The 12,952-nt window shown below is 63.0% G+C and overlaps 1 protein-coding gene across 1 annotated transcript; it reads left to right on the forward strand.

Annotated features, from left to right (window-relative positions):
- Nucleotides 1-222: 222 nt before the first annotated feature.
- Nucleotides 223-12,369, forward strand: LOC120225927 (basic proline-rich protein-like; the record flags this gene model as incomplete). Its single annotated transcript, XM_039224103.1, has 8 exons — nucleotides 223-2,285; nucleotides 4,729-4,886; nucleotides 6,520-6,683; nucleotides 6,814-6,902; nucleotides 8,959-9,114; nucleotides 9,699-9,708; nucleotides 9,792-9,845; nucleotides 12,214-12,369. Coding segments are annotated over exons 1-8 (2,850 nt in total), but the record flags the coding sequence as incomplete, so codon positions are not given.
- Between the last annotated feature and the right edge of the window lie 583 nt (nucleotides 12,370-12,952).

Genomic DNA, 12,952 nt, shown 5'->3' on the forward strand with positions numbered 1-12,952 from the left:
CTGGACACGACGACCCGATTTCCGCCCAAGCGCCGACCTTCCCCGGCGCACAGCTGGTCCCTAAATTGTGAGAAGTTGTACTTGCCTTTGTGTTGATCTCGACTGGAAGCTGTTCGTGGTTTCAGAAAATCGCGTCACCTCGGCAGCGCCCTGCTTGGTGCGGGAGCCTCACAAGAGAGCTGCCCTTCCCTGCTGCCTCTGCGGGGCCCACGCGCCGTGTGCATGTCGCCGCCTTACCCTGGCCCACGCGCCGTGTGCATGTCGCCGCCTTACCCTGGCCCACGCGCCGTGTGCATGTCGCCGCCTTACCCTGGCCCACGCGCCGTGTGCATGTCGCCGCCTTACCCTGGCCCACGCGCCGTGTGCATGTCGCCGCCTTACCCTGGCCCACGCGCCGTGTGCATGTCGCCGCCTTACCCTGGCCCACGCGCCGTGTGCATGTCGCCGCCTTACCCTGGCCCACGCGCCGTGTGCATGTCGCCGCCTTACCCTGGCCCACGCGCCGTGTGCATGTCGCCGCCTTACCCTGGCCCACGCGCCGTGTGCATGTCGCCGCCTTACCCTGGCCCACGCGCCGTGTGCATGTCGCCGCCTTACCCTGGCCCACGCGCCGTGTGCATGTCGCCGCCTTACCCTGGCCCACGCGCCGTGTGCATGTCGCCGCCTTACCCTGGCCCACGCGCCGTGTGCATGTCGCCGCCTTACCCTGGCCCACGCGCCGTGTGCATGTCGCCGCCTTACCCTGGCCCACGCGCCGTGTGCATGTCGCCGCCTTACCCTGGCCCACGCGCCGTGTGCATGTCGCCGCCTTACCCTGGCCCACGCGCCGTGTGCATGTCGCCGCCTTACCCTGGCCCACGCGCCGTGTGCATGTCGCCGCCTTACCCTGGCCCACGCGCCGTGTGCATGTCGCCGCCTTACCCTGGCCCACGCGCCGTGTGCATGTCGCCGCCTTACCCTGGCCCACGCGCCGTGTGCATGTCGCCGCCTTACCCTGGCCCACGCGCCGTGTGCATGTCGCCGCCTTACCCTGGCCCACGCGCCGTGTGCATGTCGCCGCCTTACCCTGGCCCACGCGCCGTGTGCATGTCGCCGCCTTACCCTGGCCCACGCGCCGTGTGCATGTCGCCGCCTTACCCTGGCCCACGCGCCGTGTGCATGTCGCCGCCTTACCCTGGCCCACGCGCCGTGTGCATGTCGCCGCCTTACCCTGGCCCACGCGCCGTGTGCATGTCGCCGCCTTACCCTGGCCCACGCGCCGTGTGCATGTCGCCGCCTTACCCTGGCCCACGCGCCGTGTGCATGTCGCCGCCTTACCCTGGCCCACGCGCCGTGTGCATGTCGCCGCCTTACCCTGGCCCACGCGCCGTGTGCATGTCGCCGCCTTACCCTGGCCCACGCGCCGTGTGCATGTCGCCGCCTTACCCTGGCCCACGCGCCGTGTGCATGTCGCCGCCTTACCCTGGCCCACGCGCCGTGTGCATGTCGCCGCCTTACCCTGGCCCACGCGCCGTGTGCATGTCGCCGCCTTACCCTGGCCCACGCGCCGTGTGCATGTCGCCGCCTTACCCTGGCCCACGCGCCGTGTGCATGTCGCCGCCTTACCCTGGCCCACGCGCCGTGTGCATGTCGCCGCCTTACCCTGGCCCACGCGCCGTGTGCATGTCGCCGCCTTACCCTGGCCCACGCGCCGTGTGCATGTCGCCGCCTTACCCTGGCCCACGCGCCGTGTGCATGTCGCCGCCTTACCCTGGCCCACGCGCCGTGTGCATGTCGCCGCCTTACCCTGGCCCACGCGCCGTGTGCATGTCGCCGCCTTACCCTGGCCCACGCGCCGTGTGCATGTCGCCGCCTTACCCTGGCCCACGCGCCGTGTGCATGTCGCCGCCTTACCCTGGCCCACGCGCCGTGTGCATGTCGCCGCCTTACCCTGGCCCACGCGCCGTGTGCATGTCGCCGCCTTACCCTGGCCCACGCGCCGTGTGCATGTCGCCGCCTTACCCTGGCCCACGCGCCGTGTGCATGTCGCCGCCTTACCCTGGCCCACGCGCCGTGTGCATGTCGCCGCCTTACCCTGGCCCACGCGCCGTGTGCATGTCGCCGCCTTACCCTGGCCCACGCGCCGTGTGCATGTCGCCGCCTTACCCTGGCCCACGCGCCGTGTGCATGTCGCCGCCTTACCCTGGCCCACGCGCCGTGTGCATGTCGCCGCCTTACCCTGGCCCACGCGCCGTGTGCATGTCGCCGCCTTACCCTGGCCCACGCGCCGTGTGCATGTCGCCGACGTACCTTGGCCCACGGCAGCGTCACACAAGGTGCTGACACGGTATGCTGACATCTTAAAACCCCTATGATTTTTGTCGTGAATCATTTGCACTGTGTTTTAAATGAGTTTTAAAAACTCATTTGGTCGGCATGCTTTGTGGTTTTCTTCCAGGGTATTAAAACAGGGACATAAAATGTTGGCTCTCCCAGGCAGTTGGTCTGATGGGGCTGAGAGCCGCGCACAAGGCCCTCGGTCCCACCACTGATGCATGATAGAGGGGGAAACAGGCCCAGAGAGGCCAAGAAAGTGGGCCAGGCGCCCCCCCATCTGGAGGGAAGCTCTGGTCTGAGGACGCCGGCTGTGTGCCCGCCGCAGCCCGTCCTCTGTTTGGGAGCAGGTCCCGCGGCTCCTCCTCCCCACAGCCTCAGCCCTTCTAGTACTGAGGGTAGTAACCCACAGGTGAGATCTGCGCCTCCCCGAGCCAGGCGAGAAGGCACTGGACAGAGGCAAGGCCAGGCTGGTCTCTGGGCAGGCGGTGACCTGCGGGGAGCAGGCAGGGGGCACGTCTGGTGAGGGAATGGCCAGGAGGGAGGCCGGGAGTCAGCACCGTGGGACGGACCACAGGCTCATCCCCTCCACACACTAAAGAGTGTGCTGAGTCACCAGCTCATGGTGACCAAGTCTGCCTGCACGCGTGACCTCACTGCAGGGCAGGGGTGTGTCTACACTGGTGGGGGTGGCGATGCCACGTCTCTGTCCCTGGCGTCCTGCACAGCGCGTGGGACCCTGACGGAGGACTCGATCCCCAGGTCGTGGACGAGGTGAGGACGCGCGGCTGGCCTGGGTCCCGCGCAGGATCCAGCGCCGGTGCTGCTCCTCGGCTCTGTGTGCGGACCCTGCGTCACGCGCTCCTGAGGCCCCAGAGCCCCTCTGCTCGGCGTCCGCGGGAACGAGCTTGAGGCCGAAGTGAGTGCGTGAATCAGGGACCGCACTGCCCGCCCCCCTCCTGGGCGACGCCCCTGCTGACCCCTCGGCCGTCCCCTGCCGTGCCCCCTGCGCTGGTCGGGAATCACGCACGTGACAGTGGGTCCCCGGCCGCCGGGCCCGGCTCAGCCTTGCCACCTCAGATGCCCGTCCGTCTCTGGTGCTCGCGCTCCGTGGTGACGCAGGGGACCCGGCGCCCTTGAGGGGCCTGAGCTGCCGCCTCCGTGGCCCTGCGGTGGCAGCACCTGCCCAAGTTGTCAAAGCAGAAATTGCCCCAAGTGCCAAAAGGAGACAGTCAGGGAGGTGGGAGGGGCTGACACTTCCAGCCTGAAGGCCTTGGTGAAGAAGTAGCATCTGCCCTGAAGCCTGGGGGGGAGGGAAAGCACTTGCCAGGTATCAAGTGCAGGGAACAGTGTTCCAGGCAGAGGAGCAGCATGTACGCAGTCCCTGAGGTGAGCGTAAGTTTCCTTGTTTGGAGAACTTAATGGCTCAGTGAGGCTGGAGGGCGAAGCAGGGGTGAGGGGGGAGCGGGGAAGGGAGAGGCGAGCAGGAACCAATTATTTGGCATGTATAGGGGGTGCAAAAGGGTTTGGTAATGTTCTGAAACACGGCTGCAGTTTCTTTAAAGATGTTAAGGTCTTTGCAGATGAAAATAGTTTTGGCTTTTCTTTTTTTTTTAAATTTTTTATAGTTTATTTATTTTTGAGACAGAGAGAGACAGAGCGTGAGCGGGGGAGGGGCAGAGAGAGGGAGACACAGAGTCTGAAACAGGCTCCAGGCTCCGAGCTGGCAGTCAGCACAGAGCCCGACGCGGGGCTCGAACCCACGAACCGCGAGATCTGACCTGAGCTGAAGTCAGACGCTCAACCGACCAAGTCCCCAGGCACCCAAAGTTTTGGCTTTTCAAAGTTTGCGATAGGTTTCAATCTAACATCAATAAAAATGATTGCTATAATTTGTCAATTGTCATAATTATTAATGTCGGCTGTTCACTGAGCATTTTACGCACGTGGTCTTTCACTCTGACCACACCTGCCCGGAAGGTCATCGTTGTCTGCGGTGTGGGGACGAGAAGGGGGGCCTCTGAGAGGGGCACACAGCCGGGCTCGGGGCTGTGACAGGCACGTTCCCCAGAGCTTTCCGAGTGAAAGGCCTGAGCAGCGCAAGGCGGCCGTTTGGAGGGAGGGGCGGGCTTGGCCGTGGAGGAGCCCCGCTCGGGCCCCAGCCACCCCAAGCCCTTGGCGGAGTCTGCCCTTCACTCTGCGCCACCATTTCCTGTCTGTTGAACGGGGATCTTGCGGCTTCTGGTAAGTTCTCACACCAGTGTGACCCTGCAAGCCTCGTGGTGAAACGGCACCTCTGAACTTCTCAGCGGATGGCATCGAAACATCGGCCTGTGCCCAGGGGACGGGGTCTGGGACGCTCCGGAAGCCCAGGGGCGGGAAAGCTGGCCCTTTCCATTCGTTTGTTGGTGGCAGCCAGGCTGCATGGGGCCCGCGGCTGAGGAAGTCAGGGCGCCTGGCACAGCCGCCGAGTCGCCGCGGCCAGCGGGGCTGCGAGTTCCAGCCCTACTCGGAGAATGAGGGGAGCCCGGCCGCGGGCACACCGGCAGCGTCCGCGTTCTCCAGGCCTGCGCGTGGCGTGTGGCACAGAGCAGGCGCCCCGCGCTGTCATCCCGCCGCGTCCTGGGGCCGCCGCGTGCCGGCCCCGCCGCGTGTGCCGGCCACGAGTCCCTGGTCTAGTCCTCTGAGTGGCCTCGACCGCTCTCCGTCCCCCCCCCACTCCTCTCGTCCGGCGGTGACTCCCGGTGGCTCACGTTTCAGAACCCGCCGGGGGCCGCACCCCTCCCCACCCCCGCACGGCCCCACGCGGGTCACCGGCCAGCTCCTGGTTGCGGCCTTGGGAATGGTCTCCCCAGGGGCCCTGACAAAACCCACGTTCCTCCCCGCTCAGCACCTGCCCCGCCTCCTGCCTCGGCCAGGCCCTGCGTCGTCTGGCCCCTCGCCGCCCTCACCTTCCCTGTCTCTTCCTCTTGCTCTGTCTACGATTTCCTGCCAGAAGGGGAGTTACGAGAGGGGCCGGAATCTCTGTTTCGTTCTGAGGTGTCCCAAGGGCCCGGAACACTTCCTGGCGATAGCGGGGGGCTCGGGAATTATTCGGGAACGAATAGTGAACGATTCGAGGTAGGTACGCTTGTCGTCATTTTACAGATGAGTAAACCGGGGCACAGGGAGGTGAAGCACTGCGCCACACAGGTCCCGAATGGCAGACGTGGGATTCAGACGGGCAGGCTGGCTGTAGAGTCTGTGTTTTCAACCCCTAAGCTCTACCGCCTGCCTACTTGAACACTGGTGACTTGGTGAATCACATGGCCTTTCTAGATCCTTCTGGCGCCCTGTGCACTAGATCACCACACCTCTTCTTGCCTTTGATTCTCTTTCCCACCTCCATTCTTTGGCCATGCTGTTGCATCCTATTAGGGTGCCCTCTTGTAGAGAACGCCTATTCATCCCTCAAAACCCAAGCTGTCTCGTTCCCCTGCCAGGCATTTCATTTCTCTCTTTGCCTTGCGTCCGTTGCTCTGTGGACAGACCTTGGCCAGGACCCTTCGAATCCCCCCTATTTAGGTGAATCTCCGTTTGAGCCTCTTCATGGCAGGGGCCTTGTTTTATTTTCTCTGAGCCTCCCACCCTGCGTCTCCCGTGTCAGGGACCTAGTAAATGTTTGTGGAATGTGTGACTAGCAATGTTTCTGGCACTTACCACCTGCCAAGTGAGCATGTGCATATTCAACCCTGTTCATGATGGATCTTCATTTTCACACCGTCCATATGTTTCACAGAGAGAAAAATGGGCCCACATCAGAGCGGAATCTAATGAAATCACATCTAGTGGTGAGTCCTCACGTCATTCACTTAGAGGAAATGCTTCCTGGAACGCTGCTCTGTCTTGGGTGCATAAAACGCAGACGTTTAATGTTACCTGGCGCAGATTTCCATTAGCTCTCCAGGGTCAAGAGCTACTGTGAGGGCTGGAAAGCTAACTGGCCATAAGCAAAGTCTACTTGATAAATGCAAATCCTGGAGATCATAAAGTGCATTAGCGTCTATGGAAAGGTGTTAACTAAAGGTCATGAGGTGTGGACAGCGAGTAGCAAAACCCTTTCTCCTATGTGAGCACTTGACCTTCGGGTAACTCTCTAGCTCTTTCCCTGGGAACAGATCAAAGCCGGGCAGCACCGCATGTGGTAAAATGGCCCCCGGTGGGTAGGTTGCACCTGGACAGGCCGCGGCTCCGAACGGGCCCCGTGCCAGGGCTTTGCCGAGCACCGCGGCTCTCGTGCTGGCCGCGTCCCTTGCCGGGAGCCGGACGCCGAGCCGACGGAATTATTCATCGAGCTGTCGGCTCCCACGGGGCGTGAAGCTTTTATGCCGGTGCAGCTCCCGCACTGCCTGCTGTGTGTCTCACCCCCTTGTCCCTGAGCGGCTACCGGGGGGTGGTGGTGACAACGGACGTGGCCCCCGGTGGCTGTGGGGCTGTGTCCCCGTCGCGTGCCCTTCTCAGCGGATGGCGGCCTGGGAGAGTCGTGGGGCCCCAAACGCGGAACCCCGCTGCAGACACCTGCTGCGCTACGTGCATGATAACTCTGGAGGGTCAGTAGCCGGTGCTTAGTAAACCCGTGGGAGTGTAAGGGACACGCGGTTTGGGTGCGTGGTCGTCCTGAGGCTGAAGAGCGCCCACGGTGTGTCCAGCCCCCTTTCCCCCCGGCACCCCAGGGGCAGGCAGTCCTCGCCGTGGCCGAGACCGGCGTCTAGGGCCGGTGGAGACCTGTGGTTTTGGCAGTGAAATACTTCCCCTTCCAGGCCTTTCCTTGAAGTCCGCTAACCGGGCGTGGTGAACATGCTCTGGCTACACTGAGGGGCTTGGGGCAGGCCTCCTTCCCTCTGCCTGGATGGGGTTGTGGAGGGAACTCCCAGCCCGAGTGGGGGGCTAGGGAAGCCAGTTCTAGCGGCCCCCACCCGCTCTCGCCCCGTGCCAGCCCCGGATTGCATCGTCTTTCCCCACCTGAGCCTCCCAGGGGCCCCCGGAGGTCCGCACCCTCATGGCCTCCGTTTCCCAGGTGAAGAACTGGAGGTTCAGAGATGTTAAGTAACTGACCCGAGGCTGCTCAGCAGGAACGCGGCCAGGCGCGGGCTCAGCCCCAGCCCTCCGGCTCGAGAGCCTGGCTCTGAATCCCGGCCTTGGGCTGACCTCCCGTCCTCTTCCAAAGCTAATTAACGTCCTCTGATTCTGAGTCAGCCCTGCCTTAGTGGATGGCTCCGGGCAGCACATTTCTAGGGCACAAGATGTCCCCCTGCTTCCCTCCTTCTGCCCGAGCCTGTCAGTTCCGGAATGGGCCAGGTGTCCAGTCTGGCATGCGGCCCAGACCTTAAAAAGCTTTTCCCCTTCCCTCTCAGGCCTGGGTGTGATTCCTCTGCGGACAGGCCTGGTCCCCCTCGTGACCCGGCACGTCTCTGGGAGGCCGGAGCGGGGAGTCTCAGAGCTGCAGTGACCGGCACGAAGGGCAGGGGCCCCGCTGGGGGCCGTGTGCTCATCGTCCCGCGGGGGCACTGGGCTCGGGCTCGCCCGTCGCTCCCGTCCATCCCCAGCGTCTCTCCGGCGTGGGGGTCCGCCAGCCATAAGGAATTTGGGTCCCTGTGCACGGGAGGGGTGGGCTTCGCGGCGGGAAAGCTCTTCACTCTCCGGAGATGCAGGAGGCCGTCGCGGGGCATTAGGGCCCCTTCGCGGCAGGCGGGGGGCAGGGCTGGGCGCCCCTCGCTCCACCTGCGGCGTTTCCTTCTTCCTGGAGGCACTGGAGACTTTCCGGCTCCTTCTAACCCCGAGCTGCCGTCCTGCTAGGGCTTCCTCTTGCAGCCCGTGTCTCGGGCCCGGGAGAGGCCCCGTGTGCGATGAAGCACAGACTTCTCCGTGAAGAGAGGACGTTCTGGGGACTTAGGTACAAAGTAGGGACAGCCTGGTAAGAAGGGGGCACGCGGCACACCGAGGGGGACGCCCCGGGGCCTGGGGGGGGTCTCCCCCACCCCTGCCCGCGTCTCTGTCACAGCGTCTTCCAGAACAGCAGTGCTCAGCCTCTCCCTCTGGAAGAAAGACCCCCTTTCTCGTTACTACCGGCCCATCGCAGTCGATACAGATCCCACATGGGCCCCGTGAGGAGTCAGACCCACAGACGCAGGAAGTAGGAGGGTGGGGGCCAGGGACCGGGGGAGGGCAACGGGGAGTCCCTGTTTCATGGGGAGCCTGTGGGAAGATGAGAAAGTTCTGGGGATGGACGGTGGGGATGGCTGAACAGTGTTCGTGTCCTTGATGCCACTGAACTCTGCGCTTAAAACAGCAGATTTCATGTTGGGCATCTTGTAACCACGATAAAAAGAAGAGAGGAAGGAAGGAAGGGACTCCCCTGCGGCTGCAGGGGTGTGGGGCTGGGCAGGCTGCTCCCCCTCCCGCCCACCCCTCCGCTCTGGGGGCTCCCGTCTCTGGGCAGGGTCTGGGCCTGGCCGAGGAAATGCAGTCATGTCTGGAACACAATAAATTGCGAGGCCAGGCAGTGGCCGGGCCCTGGGGCCCTTTAAAATGACTCTGGTCACCGTGGGCGCCGACCTTCAGTTTCCAGATCACTACGTGAAGGCGGACGTGCCCGTCCTGTGACAGGTGCGGGTGCAGCAGCTCCCGGCGGAGGAGGCCCGGCTCCTTCTACGCCGTCCCTGAGACACATGCAGCCCCGACTGCAGCTGCGGAAGCCTGTGCGGGGCTCGGGGCCACCACCCCTCCAGGCATCCGTCCCCAGATGCTCGGAGCCCGTGTTTTGTGAGCTCGGTGGGTGCCTGGACCCCTCGTTGCGTGGGGCAATGGGGTGCCGGGTGCCCAGGGTGGGCCCTGCCCCCGGGCTTGCCCCGAAGCGTCCCCGGGTGCCTCCCAGAGGTGCTGTGAGCTGTGAGGGAGGGGCCTGTGTCCCGAGTCGCTGGCCTTTTCTTGTGCTTTCTGTGGCTCCTCCCTGAGGGTCTAGAGCCTGTTGTAAGAGCAGTGTCGTCCTTCTGGCTGAGCCTGGCCGGCCTGCGGAGGGGCCGTGGGCCAGAGAGCAGGCAGGCCAGGGGCCCCGTGTGTGCCCCGAGGGGCCGCTTCCGGGCACGCAGGACCCTTGGAATTCACCCTTGAGATGGTCCCACCCCGACCAGGCTGGGAAGGCCCTGCCTCTGCCCACAGGGACAGGCTCAGGGGCAGAAGCGTGGGGTCTCACCGAGGGCTTCCCGCGGTGTTGACATCGCAGGGTCATTGCGGTGGCCGATCCTGGGGCGTGGTCACGAGCAGCGCCTCAGGGGCGGGCACTGCGGGCTCGTCCTGGCCTCCCTCGGACTCCTCACCGCCCCTCTCTGCTCCTTCCTTTCCCCAAGGAGGAACGGGGTAGGCAGCTCACGATGCCGTTTTGAGAACCAAGAGTGGAGTAGGTGCCCGTGGCGCGTGCCGTGGCTGGTCGCTGTTAACAGCAGCCGGAGTTTGGCAGCAAAGCCCCGTCCATGCAGATCCGGATGAAGGGGTGCGTGAGGGTGTGTGAGAGACTGCCGATGAGGGTGCTGGAGCCGTACGTCCCGGGAAGCGGGCCTTGCCCTTCACACCCGGGGAGCAGGGGAGCTCCCCGCAAAGGGTTGAGACGTGACGCAGAACATTCCCGCGAGGCTGGGTTTCCGGGGAGCTGCTCCGGGGTGATAACGTCAACCAGAGGGAGCCAGCCGGCTTTTGCTGTGAGGCCGTACGTTGCTTTACCAGAAAATCGGCTCGGTTGTCAATTGGTCATTTGCTCCCATAGGTGATGATTAGGGCGTCTCCTTCTGGGGCACCAGATGTTGGCAGAAGCCACCTTTATCCAGATGTTTCCCAGCTTGAGAAGGACGTGGTGCGGGAGCTGAGCAGTGCTGTCCCTTTGGGAGGCCCGTGTGCCCCCCCCCCGACCCCCGCCTGGTTCTCTCGTCCACAGACACATTCACATCCTCAGAGTCAAGTCTCCCAGCTGTTTCGGGCGACCTCGGCGTTGCTGGAATAAACCATGAGCGGCTCCAGGGGCCTGGCTGAAACGAATGATCGTCTTCGGACAGAGAAGTGCCGTGTCCCTCCTTGTGAAGGGGGCCCGCCCTCTCTCAGAGCCGCATCACTGGCACGGACAGTCCCCCAGGCCGGGCGGGTCCCGCGGCGGTGGCCAGTCCCCAGGCAAGCACTGGCGCCGCTGCCCGAGCAGAAAGCAGTTGGCAGTGTCTGCTTGCTGTTGAATTATTTCACGTCTTAATGAGGCCATTTTTCACGTCCTCCACTGGTTCCCCAGGGCCCACCGATGGGGTGGGCAGTTGGCGAGGTTGGAATGAATATTAATGAGGCAGCATTATGTCTGGCGTGTCTGCTTAGTGTCGCTTCCCCAGGGGAAGGGGCTGGGTTGGGGGAGCCCTCCCTCAAAGGCCATGGGGCTATGCCATCTCGGCATCACTGGCAGTTTTCCAGTTTGGGGAAGTCCCTGGGGGCCACGGGGTGGGGGGGGGGGAGGGCTTACATCCCTGTGAGCCACTCCGGGGAGAGATTTCTGTGCCTGGACAGAGTGGGCGCCATGACTGTGTTGAACAGTCCATTCTTGAATCTGCCGACGGTCGGCTTCCTCTTGCTGGGGGACCTCGAAGCAGGTGTTACAAAGGGCACCCAGTTCAGAAGTGCTGAGGTGCAGTGCTGCTTGGACAGGTGTGGAGGTGCCCGTGTTCTGCCCTCCTTCTGGGTCCCTCTTGGCGGCGTTTGGGGGGAATGTTCTGGAATGTAGTGCAAACGTATAGATGAAATGTGGTAGCCCGGGAACACTTCTCAGCCCTGAAAAGGGAATGAACATCCTATGTCATGTGTGACTTTTGAAAACACTTAGACTCTGTGACAGAAGCCGGTCGCACAAGACTGCGCACCCGAGGGCCCCATCCTGTGAGAGTCCAGACGAGGCAAGTGTGTAGAGGCAGACGTAGATGCGCCGTTTCCAGGGACTGGTGATGGGGGCGGGAGGGGCTCTATGTAATCAGGCACGAGGGGTCTTACTGGAGCCAGAGGATGCTGTAAACGGGTGTACGTGGGCAGGGGCAGCACTCCGTAACGTTACAAAGAGTCACTGAAGTGTAAAACAAAGCAAACCAACCGAGTCACAGTCACTCAGTTTGGGTTGGAAACCAAGAAACTCCCTAGGAACGACATGAAGATCGCCCTCAGCTGTCTGCCACGTGGGAGGCCTTGCTCCCCTGCTTCTCTCCCGGGCCAGTGCTTTGTCGCCACGCTCAGCCCACCTCATCAGTGATCTTTATGGCTCCTTCGTCTTGCTCACTTAATGATGCGCTGTGTCCCGTGTCAACTCCTCCGGGTGGAGGCCAACCAAAGGCCCCAGGAAAAAGGTCGAAAACTTGGGAAGAGGCTGGAGGAAGGCAAGCGAAGTGCGTACGCGCTAACGAGCCGGGGCTTTGAGTCTCTGAGAGGAAGGGATGCACCCGCGTGTTGGATGCACGCGTCCATCCGCCTGGACACTCTCTGCTCGCTCGCCTCCACCACGCTCTGTGCCCAGGAAGGACACCCTCTGTCACTGGCTCCCGTGCCCACTGGCCTCCACTTGGCCTCCAGCTGGGCTCACCCAGGGAGGCAGGGACACAAGATCAGAGGGCGGGAGGGGAAAAGGCCGGAATATTCATTCTGCTGGGTCGGGGGTAGGCTGTGGCTGCGCCCTCTGTGTACGGCCAGGCCTCTGCGGAGGGGTCTCCCTTGCAAACATTTCATTCTCTGTAAATGCTCCCTGCCCTGTCTCTTAGGACAAGGGGCTTGGCCGCTCCCCGCAGCTGCCGGGCCAGCCCTGGGGGCTTCATCCTCTCGGGTTGGGCCCCCTAACCCGAGCCCTCCACATAGCCTGCGCCCGTGAGCCCTTTTGAGGGCCTTCTGCGCCCTGACGGGTACTGTGCCCTCAACGTATTTGACCTGGTGTTTCCCGTGGAGGTCGGACGGGCCAGTGGGCGATACCGTTATATGTTTAATCTTCTGCTGCTGAACGGCTGGTCGCTGCCAGTATTTTTTTTTTCATCTTTGTGCGATGATTATGCGCGTTGGACAGATTCCTAGAATGTGTGAAGGAATGCCCACTTCAGCGTATTTCCAGGAGATCTTGGACAGAGCTCTCGAAGGTGGCCCAGCTCCGGGGGGGTGAGGGCCGCTGCAGGGCATGGTCCCCTGGACCGTGAGTTGGGGACATTCGTGAATGCTTAGGAAAACAGGCTCCCGCTGTGAGAACTGAGAACAGCCATTTGGTTGGGGGCCCGTTTACTCTGGAGCCTTCATGGCGCCTGTTCCGGGAGCTCACAGGAAGGCTCTGCCTCAGGTGCCCTGTGCCCGGGGTCACAGAAGACACCTGGTGAAGCCCAGGGAGATACGGGCTCTCACCCCAGCTGTGTGACCCTGGCGGTCCGGGGCCCCCTCTGAGCTCTGAGCCTCCTGGAATTGTGGGGCCACTTTAAATGGATGGACCGTGCGAAGCCCTTTGCCCATCCGTCCTGGACGTGAGATTGGGGGCCGTGTCTGTGCCTTTTCTGAGCTGCTGACACGTCCACGTCTCTGCGCTGCAGACAGTGTTTTGTAACATATCCGATTTTAT

The sequence above is a fragment of the Hyaena hyaena genome, unplaced genomic scaffold (assembly GCF_003009895.1).
Source record: "Hyaena hyaena isolate Hyena2069 unplaced genomic scaffold, ASM300989v1 scaffold_1550, whole genome shotgun sequence".
NCBI lineage: Eukaryota > Metazoa > Chordata > Mammalia > Carnivora > Hyaenidae > Hyaena > Hyaena hyaena.